The sequence below is a fragment of the Pleurodeles waltl genome, chromosome 6, assembly GCF_031143425.1.
Source record: "Pleurodeles waltl isolate 20211129_DDA chromosome 6, aPleWal1.hap1.20221129, whole genome shotgun sequence".
Taxonomy (NCBI): Eukaryota; Metazoa; Chordata; class Amphibia; order Caudata; family Salamandridae; genus Pleurodeles; species Pleurodeles waltl.
In genome coordinates this window covers 583,158,317-583,180,742 of record NC_090445.1, presented here as the reverse complement: position 1 = coordinate 583,180,742, position 22,426 = coordinate 583,158,317, and the positions used below count along the sequence as shown (strand labels likewise).

The window sequence follows — 22,426 nt, the reverse complement described above, 5'->3', positions numbered from 1 at the left end:
TAGATGTTTGTTAAATTCACATAGACTTAAGATTGGATGCTAATGGCTGGATTTCTTCCTGGTGATGAAACATCTGCAGTAGAACCTCTTGTTTCACTGGGATTTGGGATTTGGGATTTGGAGACAGGGCTGGTGGTCTGTTTTCAGCCTGGAGAAGTTCTTGGCCTGAATAGATGGAGGTAGTGGTGCATTGTCTTGTCCAGTGTAAGCCGAGGAACCCTCTGGGTGAATTCAAAAGTATTATCATATTGTACAAGATATTGTACAACCCATCTGTTTGATGTTATAATGTTCCACTTGTGGAAAACGCTAAGATCCATCCAACAACAGGTCCTTGAGGAGAACAGATGAGACCCTTCCAGCAACAGAGCATTGAGGATGGGTTGGTGAAGAGGGATTAGTGTCACCCAGGAGTCAGTACCACCAGTTACACTTTGGACTGGCTGCCCACTTTGCAACACAGTGGCTGCTTAGGGTAGAGCTTTGAAGATGGATCCCTCTACTGTGATTGCAGTATCGTGCAGGCAAATTGTTCTTGTGGCTGATAGGGATAGTAACTGTACATTTAATATCTCCCTCAATAAGAGGATTGACTTCTGACTCTGGCTCCATGAAAGGGCTGCTGACATCATAGCAGGCATTATTATTGTTCCTTTTGTAATGTTTAAGAGCATGTTCCAACTCTGAATGGTATGTTTAGACTCCTGACGGGTACATAGCGCGCTTTATAAATACTATGATTGATTGATTGATTGATTGATTGCTTTCGACCTCTGACATGAATGATAGGCATCTCAACCAATACTGCCTGTTTTGCACTGTGCCCCTGCCAATAGCTCAAACCTGTGTTGGTTATGTATATAATGGAGTCAAAAAATCACTGAGGTTCATTTACACTCATGAAGGATTATATTGGCTCATCCTTGCAATCCATACCTATCAGACAGCAGTATAATAAATGCTCAAGATTTTGAATTTGCTCTTAACAAAAATCATATCTCTGATAATTGCAAACTTTGTCTGCTGTTGTAACTTACAGACATTCTTTGTCAACCATATATACATTTGTTGCAGATTTTCAAATATTAACTCTATTAAAATTAACTTTTTCAAGGTGATATTTAGGACATCAAATTTAAGGCAAATTATATTTTGACAACTATATAGCGATACCACACTAGTTGGATACAGATAACAACAGGAAGCACTGTAACTGTAGCAGGTAAAAGTAGATTGAGTTTGGGTTTAAAGGGGAGGCTGTTCATTAAGAAAAATATGAAAGAGGTTGGCTTTGTATATTTCTGGAGCAGTAGTAGTTTTGGTATCATACGTAATGGTGCTGGGCAGGACTTCATTGAGGGTATTGGTGAATTAAGAGAAAATTTAGTACGATACTTAAGAAACCTTAAGTTTTCTGTTTTCAGGTATAGACAGGTTTTGTTCCCGAGGCCTCCTCAGCCACCTTACATGGTGAGGGTGAGCATATCTGCCTGATAAGGTCGATTTAAGTGAATGGCATTGAAGGCACGGCAGAAGATATTAAATTAAATCCTCACTTAAACAGGAATCCACCATTGTTCTTTAAGGATGAGTTAGTTGTGATTGACATTTCTTAATGATGAAAACAGTCTGGCTTATGAAAGAAGAACTGCCTTGATGAGGCAACCGAGGAATAAGTTAGTCAAGCAAGAAATGCATTACCATAATAAAGTCAATAATTTAATAGAGCAAGAACAGCCAGGACGTAAAATTTGTTAGATGTTTTGAGGGTGTGTAGATGTAACTTAATAGATTTGGTTGTTCTAATGATATTAAGTATAAGAAATAGTGTAGGGTGTAGAGAGATACCCACTGTCCTAGGTGATAGTGAGAGAGAAGGAACAAAACCAGCTACCTCGAATTAATCAATCAGCTCTTTGTCTAATTTGCCTCTCTTTTCCTGAGATTAGAGAAGGAATAGGTTTTTAGTGGGTTTAGCAACAGAGAATTGTCTGTCATCTTGGGCTGGAGTCTCACAAAATTATGGCATATGGTGTAGAAATCATGGCTAGATGATGTTTAGATGTATACTTGTGTGTCATCAGCATACCAGTGGATGTACACTCCTGTCAGTTTGGATACCAAACTCATACGCTCCAGATACAGACTGAATAAGGGGGCAGCCAATATGGAGCTCTAGGTAGACCACATAACTTTGGAGCCTATTGTGGAATGCCTTCATCAGTCTTGACCACGTGCTAACAATTGACTAAAAAGGAGGTGAACCAGCTCAAAATCTAGCCAAGAACAAATTAACAAGAGTCGCCCTTCTGAAATATGCTGAAAACAGTATCCAGGAGTTTCTGCTTTCCAGGACAAAAGCCAAACTGGTAATTTACCAGCAGGAGCTCTATGTTAATGTAGTTGATCAGTTGATTGAACACATACTTCTTAATTGTTTTGCCTAGCTAGAGCAGGAGTGGGTAATAGGTTAAACGTTATAGTTTTGTTAGAATTGAGGTGAGTTTGTCAGTTATGTCATGTATAACACGCAATATTGTTGGAGTTTGGGGATCTTCCTCGGTATCACCTTCCTCAAGGAGATAGTTTCCATTACAGACCACAGTCTGATTTTTCATTGTTTGCTCTTGTTCATCAGTAGAATGGATTTCTCTAATATGCTGCTTTTGTGCACATATTTAAATGTTTGTCAGTAGGTGTATAACAGTGGTTTGTGGTATTGTATTTAACAAGTCTTTACCAATTTGGGTACATACTATTAGGTAGAATGGTATATGTACTGGTGGGGCGTGAGTGTGTGTCTGCGGGAACCCAGAGAACCCAGAAAATGGCATCTAGTTACAAATCCAAAGTATTTCATTAACCATACTAAATATTGGGAATGTGTGGGTTTAATATGTTATGTAGTCATATTGATTCGTGAAGACTGGGGGACTTTTGTGAACTTGTAAATGCCCAATTATATGGTGACACTGAGACGTGTAGGATCCGTGGGTGTTGTTCTGTCTACTGTGTTGTATTTGGGCTTGTCATTGTTTATTATTATGGTTAGCACTGTTGCAAGTGTAGTGCTATCCAGCTACATGGAATGTACCAGCAGTATTGAGTGTATAATCATTATTCTGTATTGTAGGTTGTTTGCTGGGGGAGTTGCTGCTATCTGCACTGTGACATCCACGTACCAGTGGGAGCTGCATGCTGCTTCAATTATATGCCTAGCCTGACCAGCGTGCACTGCTGTATGTGTTGTTATGAGCTTGTTGATTGTCATTCCAGGTAATGATGAACTTGCCTTTGGGTCTGGTATCCCTCCTCAAACCTTCCCTAAAGTAAGGAAACAGGATACTTTTAAACTCTGAATTTCCATTTGTTTGACAAATCGACTCAGTAATAAGGAATAAGAACAGCCATATCTCCTTCCTTAAATACTACACCTATTTCACACCCAAAACGGAGCTGAGCTAACAAGCCTGAACTACTGCAATATTAATACTGGTCTCCCATGGAATACAAGCTACAAAGGCTACAAAACCATTCAGCCAAAATGTATCAAAGTACATGATCATATCAAACTTGATTTTAAAACAGTGCACTTGCTTCTTGTTCAACTGTACCATGCATAGAGCTTATTTGAGTACAGGTGCAGAATTCTTGCTGAAGCTTACATCACATTAGGGACATCCCATCAACATTTTCCCACCAGCTCAAAGCGCCTTCAAGAGGATGAAATATGGAGCCAAATCAATTGGTGTCCAAGGACTGAAATTAAAAAACGCCCTCAACACGAACCTGAAATGTATCCAAATCACAAACTATTAAAAAAAAAATCTAAAAACTGAGTTATTTGGAAAGGATTTCAGCTTAACCTTAAACTAAGTCATGACGGAAGACCATTGGACATGGTTACTCATCCACCCGATACGCTTCAAACCCCTACAATAGATTATTATTGTAACGGTTTTTAGTGCTCTGATGTCACCGAAAGGCTTCTCACAACACTTAACAACATTTTGACATCAATAAGCAAACACTGACTAATTATTTCAAATGTATTTTATTGATTTTAACTATTCATATACGTCTGGCACTCATCCAAATGTTTCATGATATCCCACCAAATCATGTCAAAGTTTCAAAAAGTGCATGTTGCGGGCCCGATTCACAAAGGTGAACTTACACTTTTGTGTAAGGTTACGATTGTTTGCTATTCATATCGGTACTTTACTAGTAGTATCTTTACGACTGCAGAGCCTCTGCACATAAGACTGTGCTGCCTTATCTTTTTATGTGCAGAGACTCCACACTCGTAAAGATACTACTAGTAAAACACATTTGTGAATAGCAACACAATCATAAACTTATACAAAAGTGTGAGTTTACGTTTGTGAATCAGGCCTTTTGTGAATTTTTAGTTACAATCCAACTCAACGAGCATTGCTACCCAGTGTGCTGCCCAACATCCATTCAACATTTTCCCAACATGTCCACCTTTCGTGCTCATGTGTATGCTGTACTACATTGAGTACACACTGTCTAATATGTTGTGATAAATATTTGTGTTTTGTTGCTTGGAAGGGACTGCTTTGGGAGTGAAGCAATAGCCGACTCCAGGCTTCACTGCAAGTGTTTTGTAAATCCAGATGTGGTCTTATCCACGAAGAAGCGATTGGGATCAGGGAAAAAATCTGCAGAAATCTATGAACGAACACCAATTTCTGTAGTTGTTCTGGCCGCTGTATTAGTATTTAACGCATGTTGGCTTTCTTACCTGAAATAAGGAGTACAATGATATGGTGTATCTCCTCCAGCCATCTATGTTGTTAGATGTTGGAGAGGTGTTCTGTCTGAAATGTCCACTTCAGTTGCCTGGATGAATTTTTGGTTGTTGAGTTGTCCCGAGGAAGAGAAGCATAAGTAGAGGCTGTGCAAGCTTTATAATCATAGATACATAGACAAAACAACAATTATTTGGCTGGCCATAATTTATTTTATTTGTTTTTCATTTCTTTTAGCGCCATTCCACCTGTGGGTGTGAGTGCACTTTACAATGTAACAGAGGAGCAGAGATCAGTTCTTTGCCTTATATTAAACGTTAAAAATGCGAGGAACAATAACCAGATTAAGTAGAGAAATCTTTCAGCTAGGAGAGTTGGGGAGTAGCTGGGGAAGTAAGAAAAGGTATAAAAGGTGGAAGTTTATAAGTAGGTGGAAAGAGGAGAGGAGGGGGGGCAGAGAAGAGCTGGATCAGTAGGGAAGGGAGAGATTGGTAGTAAAAAGGGAGAGAGGTGGAGGAGACAAGGTATAAGAAAACAGGAGTTGGGGTTGGGTTTGAAGAAAGATTCGGGAGAGATGAACGAGGCTGAGGGTGGAGCAGGGGAGAGATATCGAAGTGTTGGAGGACATCAGCAAGGTAGCAAAGAGGAGGTGTGAAGAATCAGTAAGGGAGGAGGATTGCGGATGAAGAATAGAGGCAAGAGATGAGAGGAGACAGGAAGAGGTGCAGAGTCAGGTTGGCAAAGGGTGGATGAAGAAGAAAGGGAGGTCAACAAAGGAGTGGGGTGGGAAAAAGATGACGAAGAAAGAAAAGAGTTAAAAAGAGGAGGGCAGATAACAGAGGGCCTGTGAAGAGAGGATGGGACAGAGGAGAGAAGAAGAGGACCAAAAGGATAGGTAATTAATAGATACTGAATAAGTAAATGTGCTGGCAGTGGTTGCAGTTTGACCTTTGCCCTCCGGAGGTGGAGTCTTTGTTTCAATCACAAGTTAAGAGTCCAAGTGATCGAAATTAAAAGACAAAACAGTTTTAGTCAAAAAGCACAATGCACCACATACAACGGTTACATAAATAAATCTGGTCTAAAAGCACCTTTATTTTTTCCATATTCTGTGAGTAAAGCTTCCGTAGTTATAATTATTTAACATAGTGACAGATTTCAGAAGACCATCTTTGTTAATACAGCAGAACTGTCTTGGAACCTGTAGCAATTTTATCTTGCCATGAACTCAATTACTGTTTTATCAAGTTCTGCCTGGCGATATGGGTATGAATTTTCCTAATATTTTGGCTTGGGCAGCCATGATATTTCAGCTTAATTTGCATAATATTGAGCAATTAGTAGTCTTGTATTCTGACATGAGTAGTCATGGAATTTTAGCATGGCACATCTTAGTATGCCATAATTTGAATTGGTATTTGTCAACATTATTTATCTTGACTAGTCTTAGCATTTTGACATCATCATCCTTGGCAGTTTGGTCTTAGTTGCCTGAGTTTGCCAAATAATTATTTGTTCCTCTATCTCCAACGATTTGTACAATAAAGACAAACACCTGAAAAAATCAATTCAACATTGTATGTGCATCACCGCAGATATCTGCTTGTTTCCTAGTGTAAAATGTAGGATTTGATTGTTTTCCGTCTGTTGGTAGATTATTCATCACGTCCTTGCATGTTGTAAATTCGCATTCCAGACTCTTGATAACGATGACATGTGAACTTTACAGCTACAAAGTCCTCAATACATAAGGAGACCAAAAAGAGAGAGAGGGCGATGGAACTCAAGGTCCACACATGTTTAATATGGCTGCAGATTTAGTTAGTGTTAGTTAGTGTTTTGTGTAGCCACAACACACACTGAACTAACACTTCCCAAGAATGATGCCTTTGAATTCTGAAAGCTAGCTACGGACTCTGTGGTGGAGAAGAACATTTAAAAGCACATTTACATAAACTCAATAAAAGCACCAAAAGAGGAGGGAGCATAACACGAGTCCTATTTTTTGCCTATCTGAACCATGAAGGAAACTGTTCATTTGTCTAAGATACATGATTATCAAATTGCTGATCATGCTAAAGAAATTTCTCTCTCAGCGAAGAAAACCTTTTTGCAGATACTACAAATAACATAAGCTTAAGTGTGCCCACTGTTTCCTGTTCGTTCTGTAACTGTAAATAAATGGTTCTACAATTACATTTGTGTTTTGCAATTGGGGTTGGGTAGGACAGTGACACTAGCACAAAATTGTGTATAATATAATGAAGTGCTCTCCGCAGAGGTTGCAAAATCTTCATATATCATTTTTCATGGATTGTTTTGAAAGGTTGAGAGGGAAAGCAAGTGGGAAACTACGACTATTCTTTTGCATCATCATTTTTTTTTGTTCTGACTTGCCAAGTTATTTCGTCTTCTTCGGGGTGGATATTCTGGGATGTGAACCCTCATTTTTGTCATTAATGACCTAGTTCTCGAAACATATTCACAGTTGGTATCTTGGCACATTCAGCCTCTAGTACTTTGGCATATATTGTCTTAATATTATTCCATGATTACCATCGGTATGTAGTCACGTTTGGTTTTGATATTTTGCTAGGTATGGCATTGGTACTTTGGCGTAATTTCCCTTCTTATTTTGGCACTAATGGCATTGGTGTTATGGTAAGACTAGTCTTGGAAATTTATGATAATTACCGACAGTATTTTTGCCCTATCCCAACCTTTGTAGTATAAATAGCCTTTGTTATTGGCATGAGTGACCTTAATATTTTGAATGTTGATCTGAGTATTTTGTTATGCAAAATGTTGATATTCTAGTCCGAGCACGAGGAGCTTTGGAATTTTTCTAAGACTATCGTTGGTGTTTGGCTACTTTCAGCAGGCCATGCCAATGGAGAATGTGCACGCTACAAATCTTTATAACATAACCTAATATTTGTATTTTAGTATAGGTAGCATTGGTGTGATGGCATGAGAAGCCATGATGTTTTGGAATGATCCACACATGTTTCAGCATGTTCAGGCGTGATTTTAGTATTATATGGCCTTAATATGTAAGATTGAAAATTAATCGGCCTTGGCATTTTTACATGAGTAACCTTGTTGTTTTGTCGTGGTTTTTCCTAGTAATTTGTCATTGTTTGACTTTACATTTCAGCATCATTGGCCTTCGTATGAACGATCTTGGTAGTTTGGCATGATCTGTCTTCAAATGATTGCATGAGAAACCCTGGTATTGGCATTATATGCTTTAGTGTGTGGTCATGACCAGCTTTGCCTTGTTTTATATTTATAAGCAGCCCTGTTATTGTTGCATGATAAGCCTTGGTATTTTGCAGTTATCTGTGGTATTTTACCATGAGGAGCCTTGGAATTATGGCTTTAATGACCCTGTTATTTTGGGTTCATTAACACTGATGAACAAAGTTACTTACCTTCGGTAACCCGGTATCTGGTAGAGACTCTATCTAGCTGCAGATTCCTTACCTTAGAATTCCCTGGCGTCAGCTTCGAATCATGAATTTTTCTGCTGAGCAGTACTCCGCGTGCGCCATCGGACATTATCGTTCGGATCCGCTTGCGTCGATCAGCTCCGCGTGCGTCATCAACGTGTTTCGAGCTGTCTATGATGTCACAGTTGTCTATATAGACGCCATCTCGGCACGCGTACGTCAGTTCTTTTCCCACAACTTTCCACGCCAGAAGCGCAGAGTCATGGAAGAACCAACAGTTATGGATTTTATCTCTTAATTTTACTGTTTGAAGTAAAAATTCTTACATGCCTTTAAGAAAGGCAAAAATGCCAAAATCATATACATACATATATATATATATATATATATTTGTATAAAAATATCCACGGAGCGGGGAGGTTTGGGTGGGTGTAAGGAATCTGCATCTAGATAGAGTCTCTACCAGATAACTCGTTACTGAAGATAAGTAACTTGTTCATCTGATAGAGACTTCTAGCTGCAGCTTCCTTACCTTAGAATAGATACCCAAGCTATAACCCATGGCGGTGGGTCTGAAGGAGATTTTTATACCAGGGTGTCCTGCAAGACAGAACAGGCAAAATGCCCCTCTCTTCTCACCTGGCCATCTAGGCAGTAGTGTTTTGCAAACGTGTGCAAGGAAGCCCATGTTGCCGCCTGACAGATGTCCACCACAGGTACACCACATGCTAACGCAGTGGTAGCAGCTTTCCCCCTAGTAGAGTGAGCTCTCAAGCCCTCAGGAGGCTGCTTCTTTGCCAAAGTGTAGCAGATCTTTATACAGAGAACGACCCAGCGCGAAATGGATCGTTTCTGTAGTGCCCAACACTTCTTTGCACCAGCGTACCCCACAAAGAGTTGGTCATCCACCCAGAGCTCTTTAGTGCGATCAAGATAGAACGATAACGCTCTTTTTGGGTACAGCCGATGGAGACGCTCCTCTTCCTTAGATGGATGCGGAGGTGCAAAGAAGGTGGGCAGGGTGATATTTTGACCCACATGGAAAGGGGTCACCACCTTGGGGAGGAAAGAGGCACGAGTTCTGAGAACCACTTTTTCAGGAAAGATTGTGAGATACGGTGGTTTTGATGACACTCACTCTTCAGATGTAATTGCCACCAAAAAGGCTGTCTTAATAGTGAGCAGCCGAAGAGGACAGTTATGTAAGGGCTCGAAGGGAGCACACATAAGGAAGGTAAGAACCAGATTAAGGTCCCACTGGGGCATAACAAAAGGCACAGGCGGGAACAAATGCACAAGCCCTTTCAAAAATCTCTGTACTATAGGTGATTTAAACAAATATGGTTGATCGGGCAACTGAAGAAAGGCCAATAAGGCTGCAAGATAGCCCTTGAGAGTCTCTAAGGAGGAACCCTGTTGGGCGAGAGATAATATAAACAAAAGGCTATTAGACAGAGAAGAAGAAAGAGGATCCATAGACCTCTCTGTACTATATGAAACAAAACGTTTCCAAAGGCAGGCGTAGATCGACTTAATAGAGGGACGCCTCACTGCCAGAATGACATCACAGACCTCGGGAGGGAGGTCATAAACCATCAACTGTCGCCGCTCAACCTCCACACATGAAGGCGCAGAGTTAACAGGTCCGGGTGGAGAACCTTCCCCTGCTGCTGCGATAGAAGATCCTCCTGAAGAGGCAGCCTGATTGGAGGACCGATGCTAATTTTGAGAAGCTCTGGATATCGAACTCTCCGTGCCCAATCCGGAGCCACGAGGATTACTTGGGCCCGGTCGTTCTTGATTTTCTTGAGAACTCTGGGCAGAAGTGGTATAGGCGGGAAGGAGTACAGGAGGTCTGAACTCCACTTGTGACGAAAAGCGTTGCTTAGCAATCGCCCCTTGGAAACTCCAACGCGCAAAACTGCTGACATTGCGAGTTCTCTACGGAGGTGAACAGATCTAACCAAGGCTCTCCCCACTGCTGAAAGAGTCCTTGTGCCACCTCCGGATGGAGACACCAGTCGTGACCCTCTAAGCATTTTATGCTGAGCTCATCGGCCCTGGCGTTCAGAGAACCTGCCAGGTGTTGAAACACCAGGGTCATGCCCTGCTGTGCCAGCCATGTCCAGAGACGTAAAGCCTCTTGACAAAGGATCCACGACCCCACAACGCCCTGCTTATTGCAGTACCTCATTGCGGTAGTGTTGTCCGTGAACACCTGCACCTCCTTCCCTTTCACAACAGGAAGAAATGCTTTTAATGCTAGTCGGATCGCCCGAAGCTCCAGCAAGTTGATGTGGAGCCCAGATTCCGCCGTAGACCAGTGACCTCTGATCTCCACCTCTCCCAGATGGCCGCCCCATCCCAGAAGTGACGCATCTGTCACTACTGTTAGATCTAGTTGGGGAAGGGAGAGGAGTCTGCCCTTGACCCAATCGCAGTTCACTAACTACCACTGCAGATCCTTTGCAGTCCCCTCCGAGATCTGAACCACATCGGTAAGATTTCCCTGATGCTGTGCCCATTGGAACTTCAGGTCCCACTGCAGATCCCTCATGCGCTATCTGGCATGCTTGGCCAATAGGATGCAGGAAGCCATGAGTCCCAACAGCGTCAAAGTCTGTCTCACCGAAATCCAGGATAGAGGCCGAAACATCGGTATCATAACCTGAATATCCTGGACCCTCTGTTCGGGAGGATAGGCCCGATACTGCACTGTGTCCAGAACAGCTCCGATGAAAGTGAGCTTCTGAGAGGGAGTCAGGTGTGACTTTGGCACATTTATAGTGAACCCCAGTGAATGCAGGAGGTCTGTCGTCGTCTGGAGGTGGGTGACGAGAACCTGGGGCGTAGGAGCCTTCAGCAGCCAATCGTCTAGGTAGGGAAAGACTGCAATCCCTGACCTGCACAGATGAGCTGCCACCGCCACCATCACCTTTGTGAACAACCAAGGGGCACAGGTGAGACCGAAAGGAAGCATGGTAAACTGAAAGTGCTCGTGACCCACCTTGAACCGCAGGTAACGCCTGTGGGCTGGCAGGATAGGAATGTGGAAATACGCATCCTGCAAATCCAACGCTACCATCCAGTCTCCTTGGTCTAGGGCAGACAAAACCTGAACAAGAGTGAGCATCTTGAATTTCTCCTTCTTGAGGAAGAGATTGACATCCCTTAAATCCAAGATAGGGCGAAGGCCTTTGTTCTTTTTGGGAATCAGAAAGTAGCGGGAATAACAACCACTGCCTACTTCTGATATCGGGACTCTTTCTATGGCTCCCTTGGCCAAGAGAGCCGTAGCTTCCTCGCAGAGTAAAACCAGATGGTCCTCCATCAGCCGTTCCTTTGTCGGAGGAATAGAAGGAGGGAAAGACTGGAAGGGAAGGGAGTAGCCCTTCTGTATGATCCGCAGGACCCACTTGTCCGTTGTGATGGAAAGCCAGTGAGGGAGATGAAAATGAATCCTCCCTCCAACTGGACGGACGTGATCCTGCAGAACCATAGTGGAGGGGGGCAGTGTGGTGGCCGACCTCTGGCCAGACCCTCTGGGTCTGATGGTACCACGACCACATCCTCTTCCGGGATGTTGTGAAGCCTGAGGACGGTGGCTAAACTGTGGCTGGCGTGGTACCACGCCCCTTCTGAAGCCTTGAAAGGGGCGAAAGAGAGACTGTTGTTGTGCTGGCACTGAAAGGCCCAAGGATCTGGCGTAGCTCGAGAATCCTTGAACCTCTCAAGCGCGGAGTCTGCCTTTTCGCCAAAAAGGCGAGAGCCATCAAAGGGCATGTCCATCAAGCTGGACTGGACATCCCCTGAGAAACCAGTTGACTATGAAATCACTCTGCTCAGCGAGTCGGTCGTGTCCAAACCACACCTGATCGTAAACTTGGCTGCATCTCTTCCATCCTTGACAGCCTGGGTGAGAGTGTCCCGTATGCTCTCCGGGACCTGGGGCAGCACCTGTGCCATCGTATCCCATAAAGTATGGGAATAACGGCCCAATAGGCAAGAGGTGTTTACGGACCTCAATGCCAGGCTGGTGGAAGAAAACATCTTCTTTCCAAGCTGGTCCAGCCTCTTGGATTCCCTATCTGGGGGAGCGGAATGGAAGGCACCACGGGAAGTAGAGGCTTGGACATCCAAGCTCTCAGGAGTGGGGTGTTAAGTCAGGAAACTAGGGTCGCTCGGAGTGGGTCTATGGCGGCGGCCGACCGGCCTATTCACAGGAGCCCCTGTGCTGGGTTTGGACCATGTACCCAGAAGAACGTCTGTAAGATCCTCATTGAAGGGCACATCGGCTCTGATGTTGTCACCCCCGGTTGAAGCACTTCTGGCATGATATTCGTCCTGACTGGCACAGTAGGCAAATCTAGGTCCAAGACCTCAGCTGCCCTACGCACCACCATAACAAATGAAGCACCCTCCTCCGTAGCCACATTAGGAGGAGAGAGCATACCAGCATCTGGAGACGTGTCCAGTCCACTGGCCTCCCCTAGATCCTCATACCAGTCCTGCTGCAAGCCACATTCTAAAGGGTCCTCAGACCCCTCCCATTCCTCTCCTTCGTCTGGCTGATCTAAATAATGCTCAGACAATGATCTGGGCCGAATTGGCTCCGTCGAAGTCGGAGTTGACGTCATACGACGTCGCTCCGGATCATTCGGAATAAGGATGGGGCTACCATCGGTGAGCGCCAGTGGCAAAATCGTCGTCGTCGGACCTGCCGCCGGAGGAGGTCGACTGTGAGGGACCAGCACCGGTCCGGATCCGGTATCGGATCCTGGGGTCCACACCGGCGCTGAGGCCGAAGCCGCCGACATCAAATCCGAAGGGGCCCCTGCTGACCCCGCAGGGCCCGAAGACCCCTCCAAGGGTGCAGCCCGCTCAAAAACGAGACGCATGGCCTCGTAAAATTCTTTCATCTGAGCGGGGGTTGATCTGGTCCACGGAAAAGGGGGAAGACGTGGAGTCAGCCCTGGCAACAGATCCACAGAACCGCACTCGGAACGTTCATGTTCCACAGACGCCTCATCGGCCGACGGGTGTGGCGAAGACGAAGTCCGCTTGGACTTCTTCTTCTTATGCCTCTTACCTTCAGATGACCTCGAATGCGAGGAAGAGGACTTGGGGCTCCGGGAGCAGTGCTGCGACCTCCTCCTACTGTGGGACCGTGACCTCCGTGGAGTCGTGCCGACCGAGGACGAATGTCGGGGCGCGAGACGCTTGAGGGATCTCTCCCTCAAGGCCTTCGGAGCCATGGCCTGACAGTCGGAGCACGAGGTGGAGTCGTGGTCCTTCTCCAGGCACCAAAGACAAACACGGTGCGGGTCCGTCACCGACATGGTGCGATGACACACACCACACGGCTTGAACCCTGTCTTTCTCAAAGACATGACTTCAAACAGTCAAAAAAGCCTCGACAAACCGTCGAAGAAGGGTAGCTCTTTCCAGAACTGCACTTAACCGGCGCAGAAGGATAAGAACTGACATACGCGCGCCGAGACCGCGTCTATAAAGACAACCGTGACGTCATAGACGGCTCCAACAACGCTGACGACGCACACGGAGCTGGTCGACGCACGCGGATCCGAACAACGCTGCCCGACGGCGCACACAGGGTACTGCTCAGCAGAAAAATTCCAGATTCGAAGCTGACGCCAGGGAATTCTAAGGTAAGGAAGCTGCAGCTAGAAGTCTCTATCAGATGTTTCAGCGTTATTAGCCTTAGGTTTTTGAAGCAAATGATGTTGGCATTTTAATATGAAGATTTTTAATATTTCGCTATTACTGGTCCTGATTGTAAGAGGGAGATACTAACTATTGTAATTGTATTTATATGGTGCTAACTACCCTTTATGAGACATTGAAGCACTTTTCAGCAAGTAGCACACTACTACTGTAGGATCCCAAAAAGTATTAGTGGTGGATTAGTATAGGGAAATATGAGTTCATTTGAGCAATGTCTGTTATTTGGATTGAATAGGATAATGGTGGATAGAAGAGGGAAGAGTCTAGAAAGTGTTATTTGGGAGACCATACTAGTAGAATGAGGCGCAGGATGAGTTGGAGAGTGGAGGCAGAGGTATATATATATATATATTGAGAGAGGTATAGGGTGACAAATGCATTTAGTAGTGCATTGGATAGAATCAAAGTTTTTTTTTTCTTCTATGGTAGGAGTAAAGCAATAGACATATAGATGCATACATAGCGAGGGTATACATTTATAAGAAAGAAAATGCATTGAGATTTAAAGTAGTATTTTTAAACTCAGACTTTCAAGTGTTTCTGTACGTTAAGCTAATTTACTTGTGACTTTTTATAACTAATTCGTTTTTTTATATTTTCCTCAACATTTAAATAGTGAAGTACTTGTATAACAAATAGTTATGATACTATTTACTTATTGTGATAAATAAAACAGAGTCCCATAAGCATCTATTCAAATAACATATGAAAACTGTGCATTGACCTGTATAATAGAATAATATAAATATATATGTACAAATACATTTTGGCATAAGTAATATATACAGTTGTTAAGCAGTCCTAAAGGGTATCTATACATTTTATATATTTTAAAAAACATAATTGCTATACATATTTGCACAAATAAGTACACATATCTAGATGCATGCATATAATCAAATTATAAATTTTTTATACTCAGGAACATGCTGTAAATTTATGTTTCAGTATGGTGGTTATGTAGGAACGAGTTCTGAAGATAAGATAGTTACCCGTGGATCTTATTTTTGGGGGTAACAGGTGTCATACTTTGGCTGCTGGGAAGAAGAAGGATGTGCCACATATTTTCTTATATGGTCTGATTATGAGGGAAGGTGCCAATCTGGAGCGAAGGTTCCTTTGTATAATCTATTTAGAGATTTGATTCCTGATGAAAAGTGGTCTTGTCTATATATTGCTTTCTGGGAGATACAAAGCAGCTTGAAAGTGGATTTTCTGGCAACCGGTAACTGATGTAGGGCCCTCAGGGCAGGGGAGATGTGGGCTTGTGGCTTTACATATAGGAGTAGTCTGGCAGCAGAGTTCTGAATCTGTTGTAGTCTTCTCATAGTTGATAAAGATGATCCGTGGTAGAGGCCATTGACGTAATCCAGTACAGTACAGTACAAGAGAAATAGTACCTGGACCATTTGTGGAAATCCCAAGTGGGGGAAGATGCATTGCAGAATTTTCATAGCAATGAAGCTTGAGACAGCAAATTTATGATGCGGATCATAACATTACTGCTCATAGATTTGCCTCTTTCTTGGCTAATGTGTGTCTTCCTAAGTTGGACCTCGCCCATTTAAAAGCTCCTGGTGGGAATGGCTTTCCACCTGAATACTATCAAGCATTTTCTGTGACACTGAGGCAACAACTTTTCGGGGTCCTCCTAGAGGCTTGTGAAGTGAAGTGGGCAGGTGACCACAGTCCATGAGGGAATGGGAAATATCAATGCTTCTCAAACCTGGTGGAGATTAAGGTGATCCATTTGCCTATAGACCCCTTACAATGATCAACTTGGACACTAAAGTCCTATATGTCATCCCTGGTGCATGAAGACGAGTGCAGATTTATACCAGGACGCAGCTCAAGCTTGAACAGCTGGTAGAATTTTACCCAAACTAAATGTTCCTCCCATTTGAGAGGCTCAGGATGCCTTCTTCCTTGAGTCGGGTCAATTTCTGCATTACACGGGTCTGACAGGTGTTCCAAGGGAAACCTGGCCAAACTTTACCGCCGCCAAAAACAACTCATACTGTTGGGTTACTATTGACCTGTGGTGAGGGCAGCCATTTGACTTCGTTACTGTACAAAGTTATGTGCTCATATATTGAAAATCCACTACCACAGACTTGCTTGGCCTAGGACGTGGAGTTTAATACCCCTCTTTCAGACCCTAGTTAATGCTCTAACTCACACTGTCTCCTGCAATGCCCGATTTAAATTGGTACATTATAATTTCCTCCATAGGACGTATCTCCCACCAGCTATCCTCTTCTCATTCCGATGCCTGTCCCAGATGTTGCAGTGAGAAGGCAGATTTTTTACATTTGGCCTGGCAATGCAGGGGGGTTCAGAATTACTGGACACAAGTGACTGCTAAAATACAGAGAGCTGTAGAAATGAGTTTTACACAGACACTCCAGTGTGTTCTCCTCTGCAGCATTCCACGCCCAAAAGGTAGGAAAATTGTGTTTTAGCTAGATAAAGGATTGCCATAAAGTAGATGGGTTAATTAGCCCGAGAATATGCCTGCTGGTGGGCAGATGTCTTGGAATAGTCTGTAGCAGAGGATATACATATGAGACGTAACCGCCACAATAACAAAGCACTTGAGGACATAGCTGATTGGAGAGAAATATGTGATGTCTTTGTAGATCCAGAATCGGTCCTGTCCTCCATGGATAGTGAGGGTGAAGACTCAAGGGAAGCTCCGGGGGTAGGAGGAGTAGTGGAGACAGCGAAACATGGGTATGCCACAGCATCATGCTAGAAGGTATTGTTAGTTACCCCTAACCCGCATACTGGGGGGTTGTCCAGTGAGAAGATGTATTATTCAAATTATTGAATAGTTATTTATTTGCCTAAATGAACCAGCAGTGCTTGCCGGTATGCCTATTTTCTCGTTACCACACAATATAGCTGTATGGTTCATGAAAAATACAAATAAAGTGTTTTTTTTTTTTTTTAAGCTTGATCTTGACAATTTGTCCACTTGGGCATTCATTCATAACTTTGAGTCCTTGGCATTTCCAAGGTTTCTTATTTCCTTGGATACTGTAGGAGGTGGCCCCAGATCACAGAGACCAGGCGCAAAGTGGTTCATAATGAATATAATCGCTACATTAGTATTTCAGTTTTGGAAGCATTCAGTTTGAGATGGCTCCATGTCATCCACATTGACGGATCTGAGGCAACTGAAGATTTGTCCGTATTTGTGTGTCATCTGCATAGTTATAGCATGTGAGGTGAAATTCATTGATCATTGTCAGTAATGACTTCATGTCGATGTTGAAAATCATGGGTGAGATGATGTAGCCTTGAGGGACCCCTACTTGTGTGAAGCACAGTTTGGATGAGAAAGGGAGAGTATAGATAACATTTATTCTATTTTTAAGTTACCATGTGATCCAGCTGAGAGCAGTCCACCATATGATGACAGAGGCATATTCATGTGATTGCACCAGGCTTCTTTTCAGGTATCAGTAAAGCATTGTTGTGGTGTTCAGAGTGGGTTTTATGATGAAAACAAGAGATTTGTTTGATAAAAAAGGGTTTAAAAATATGTCAAATGGACTACACTGTCATTTTAGAGGTTTACTTTTATAATTAGGTGCACTAGCAGAGCAGTCTTTTTTAAAAATGAGATCAGAAGTTGTTGTTAATAGCAATCAGTTTGATATGATGTAATGATTCCTAGATATGATGTATGGAGACTATGGTATAATATCAAATGGACCTTGGTATAAGGTTGAATATTTGTGCCTTTGGTATGATGACACAAGGATATTGTTATGACAGCATTTAAAAAATGTATGATGTCAACAGGGTTTAGTTACAGTGGCATAGAAAAAAAGGTGTCTCCAGTATGAAGACTGTTGGCAGTTTAAAAGCCAGGAGTTTGATATAGGAGACCCTTGAGTGTTTTGTCTGTGTCCATGAGTGTGCCGAAGGACGTTTCTTCTTTCTCTTGATTGGGGGATTAATATTCTTGTGTTCATTCATAGTATATTGCTTTTATACAAGAATAACAAACCAAGTTGATGTCTTATGACGCAATATTATGAGTGTGGTAGTGTTCTATATTTATGCTAGTATTATCTCTAGGGCTGTTCACAAAGATATATTTATATGTCAGTAAATCAACATGTTTAAAGTTACTCTTACATTGTTGAGTAACTTTACTACTTTTGGCTGTTCACCATTTTCAAATGTACATTTACTCAAAAGTGTAGAGGTGCCCACCACTAGGGTATGAAGTCAGTAAAAACATAAATATATGACCGTAAAGTTACTACTGGTATTGAGTTTACAACTGTATTTTACATTCCGCACTCTTGACAGAGACCTCTGCAATCAGAGTAGAGAACTTGATGTGGTTAAATATAGGGAAATTAATAAGTGTTTATGCAAGTTTAAAAAATATAAATGATAAATTAATAAAATAATGTTTTAAAAATGTTAACAGCACAACTAACTACATTTTAAATTCAAGTTTTAATAAACTGAATTAGACTGAATTAAATAAAAATATTTTGAAAGACTATTTTAAAGACCTAACCTAAAGTAAAATGTTTGTATGTATTTATTATGCATCACAAGTTACTGAAAGATGCTTTAGGGATTAAAGGTACATTTATTTTTAAATTGAAAAAACATCATTACATTATTGTTAATTTTTAGGTATATTTTATTTTTTAACATTAAAAATTGTATATTATATATATATATTTTAAATCAAATTAGGTAATTTATTATAGCATTGTTTCTTATGGGGTTTTATTTTAACTCCATACCTCCATTATTTTTTAAAGGAGGATTTTGCAATACCAGTGGTTGGCCAAGTGTTGAGTTGAGTTAATTCATGACTGTTTTAGGTCTTTCTTTGCTGTAGTAATTATAGAAGTGAGATTTGTGATTAGCAATGCGCTTACTCTTGTGGCTGGGTATCTGTCCCTCTGTCAACCCATTCCTAGCTCTCCTTTAATCCATACACACTCCTCTCAAAACCCCTCCACTCCACACATTTACTACTAAAATGTATACCCATGTGTCTGTGATTTCCACAGTCGGGATAGAGATCTTTGCATATTAACGATAGGGGAGACGGAGACATAGACATCTGCATGTAGGTTTTCAGAATAGCATTTTGTAATATGTTAGGGTAGTTCTTTTGTACTACTACTACAAAATGCAGTTTGTCCATAGGCCCCTCTGTGTTTGTAGGCTGTTTGCTGTTGTGGAATTTGTCTGTGCTATTTACTTGGCTAGCTTTGTCAACTCGTTGCTTTGGAACAATATTGTACCTATGATGGTGTACATTAGAGTGACAATAACAGTATGACTAGGGTGAAATTAATATGCTATTAGTAGGTGAGAATGGAACAATTATGTGGTGTTATTTTTGTCTATGGAATGATGTTGGATGTCCGATGAAAGGCAAGGTATTGGCTGCTGTTGGTGTTTGTATTGGGTGTGGTAAAGGCTGTCTATAATGTATTAAATGTGGGTTGTGTATTGTTGGTAAATTTGGCCAGGGAGAATAGTCAAATTACTCAACAAAACCAGAGATATTTTTATGCATTAGTTTGGTAGTTGGTGGTGCTTTCTGAAGTTGAGTAGTCAACCTTGGTTGTCTTTTGTAAGCAAAGTACAAGAAAAAAAGCAAGAAAGGAAGGACGTCACTACAGTCTTTATAACCACAGATATTTAAATCCTGTACCGTTCACATGCTTAGGATCATGGCATAAATACTGTTTAGGTGAATAGCAAGGCATTGGTTTCTCTGCTGTTGGCTATGATGTACTCATGATCAGAAAACCCACGTTGGGGCCAGCATACTTTTAAGTAGCTGTAGTCCCCATTTGCATATCATCTTCAACCTTTAGAACGGCACTGAAGCACTTGCTTCATGTGGGCATCCTTTTCATATAGATGCTGTGCTGGTACATAAAAACACAAAGATAGTGTCAGAGTGAGAAAAATAATAAAAAATGGAATGAGGGTTTGTGTGAGTGTGTCCATGATTGTCAGGTTATAGTATTTGGGCCTGTGAGAGGATTAAAATTAAAGATAGTCTATTATAATAATAGTAGTCTCATAAGATTCCCAGAGATTTAAGAGGCAATGCATCCCTCTCTGACAGTGTCTGCATTCAGAGCAAACTTAATTGCCTCTCCATAATTGACACATTTGGCTGAGAGGTATGTACATTAGGGTATAACTGTGTTACTAAACAAAAGATAGACAAGGCCCCCCTGTGTGCCACATTTAGGGATGGTGGGCAGTGTGAATTAGGCATTATTGCCTGCTCCTTGGGCATCAACAGGGACCCATCAAAGAGCATGCAGTTAAGAGGGGAGTGGCAGATCACATTTACTAATGACATACAGCATGTTGACAATTAGTCTGCTTTATGTCAATGTGTCTGAACATAGAATTCAAGCTAACATTTATAGTCAGTGCCAGCATTCCAAGCACTTTGATTAGGGAAGCCAGTTCAATAATCCTTACTTGATGTTAATATGTGTTTGTAGAATTGCAGTCACATTGTTATGTATGGAGTCCCTGTTGGGCTCCCTGGCTCTATGATAGTCAATGATAAAGCGAGGCCTGTTTTTGGACAATACATAACCCCATGAACTAGGTTTATGGTTCTTCACTTTACTTACTCGAAAACGCAGTTACGATGCAAGGCTTGCAACAAAGACAGCACTATGGTGTACTCATCCATGCTAGCTTAAGCAAAATAGCAAGACATCTGTCTTCCGGTGCACATGTTGTTATTGTGAACAGAAAGTCTCCTGATCAGTATGTTGCACATATCTTGTGACCGTTCTGATTATTTCAGTTGGTATGACTTTATGTACCAATATTATGAAACTGTAGCTGGAATCATGTTGTAATGTTCGAGAATTTGACCAGGTGGCAAATATTGATTGGACCAGATATGAAACGCCTAGTTACGTCTTTGTGGTTTGAGAGAATAAAAGATTGCATGTAAGTTCCGCAATTGTACTCACGAATTTGGCTTTGCCGATTAGGGTCTCCATGTCATTTTAAAATATATGTTCTTTTTACTTTCCTTGCTGAGCTCCTGTCCTTGTTTTTTCGCAAGTTTCGAAGCTTCTACATGTTCATCCATTTTAGTAGTTTTTCTTCTTCCTGCTCATTATTTGGAGTCTTTATTGACAAGCATCTCCACCTGAAGGTATACTCTTGGGGCTGTGGGACATCCTCCCTTGATTCTGGTAGATCTGTTGTCACCTATTCATTTGTGGTTCTGCAGTATTTCTTACCTGGCTTCCGCTATGCAGACATCCTGCTGCTTCTCATGTTTTACCGTCTTTTTTCCCCAGACTTGGATGAATGTGCAGAAGGCAATGGTGGCTGCCAGCAGACCTGTGTCAACATAATGGGAAGCTATGAGTGCCGCTGCCGGGATGGCTTCTTTCTCAGTGACAATCAGCACACCTGCATCCAGCGGCCAGAAGGTACGTATGATCTCCTCGTCAAGCCAAAGAAATGCTCTGAAGAGCTAAAACAATGCTGTGCCTCTTCCTTGGAAAGCAACAGCAATTGTTTAGAGAATAAGTGTGATTAAAGCCAGATGTTGCTGTAGCCCAACATCTGACGATGAGTGGCCAGGCCTATCGTTGAGATGTAACGCTGAGTTTGCAGAGATCTCTGCTGCAGAATTCTGGCATTGATGGGTGAATGTTTACCCATTACTGGCTTCATTTGTGCTTTGTGCAATTCACACTGGGCTCCAGATCTCTGAACAACTAAGCACTCTACACTTTGCGTACAGATATAATGCAAACACTGTAGTGATTTGTTTACCAACACATTTTTCAGTATACGTAATTAAGATTTAAAATCTCGAAAGGTATCTTTCACTTAACCAAAGGTAAGGCCTCATCTAATTATCATAAGAATAGCTCATGAAAAGAGAGATCTCTGTGTGAAATCATTACAAAGTAACTTCAATATCAATACATTAAAAAAAGGAGGGACATACAGTTGTGCAATACTTTTGGGAACCAGCAACAGCTAAAGTGGTGACACCAAGGGTGGAGAAGAAGAGCAAGCAAGAGGGCAAATGATCCTACCACCATGGGGACTGCACTGGACAGGTAGAGGAAGAAGTTGGAAATCGTGGGGAGAAAAATGGAGGGGTCAGCAGTAACCCAATAGTGCAATGCCACCTCTAACATCCTCCTTAATCGATATGCTCACCAGCAGTAGTAGGAAATAGAGGACCAAGCAAAATGGGTCAGACAAAAGGGCAAGGCTATCTCTAACACGTGCCTTACGTCAGCAATAGATATAGCAGGTACAACAAGTAGACAGCTGTGTGAGGGCTCCACCCTGAGAAGAGACGCATAGCTACAAGTCTCAGGGTTCAAACTGAAGTTGTAAGTAGCATTTCTGAATATGCCCCAAATGAGCAACAACCTGTTGTGCTTATCA

At 42.2% G+C, this 22,426-nt stretch overlaps 1 protein-coding gene across 7 annotated transcripts in view; it reads left to right on the top strand.

Moving 5' to 3' along the window:
- SCUBE3 (signal peptide, CUB domain and EGF like domain containing 3) overlaps positions 1–22,426 on the top strand; it is a 993,478-nt gene that overhangs the window by 320,391 nt on the left and 650,661 nt on the right. For all 7 annotated transcript variants that reach the window (XM_069238811.1, XM_069238810.1, XM_069238808.1 and 4 more), the window contains exon 4: positions 21,313–21,447. In XM_069238811.1, coding sequence (XP_069094912.1) covers positions 21,313–21,447 — 135 coding nt within the window. The remainder of the gene's footprint in view (positions 1–21,312; positions 21,448–22,426) is intronic.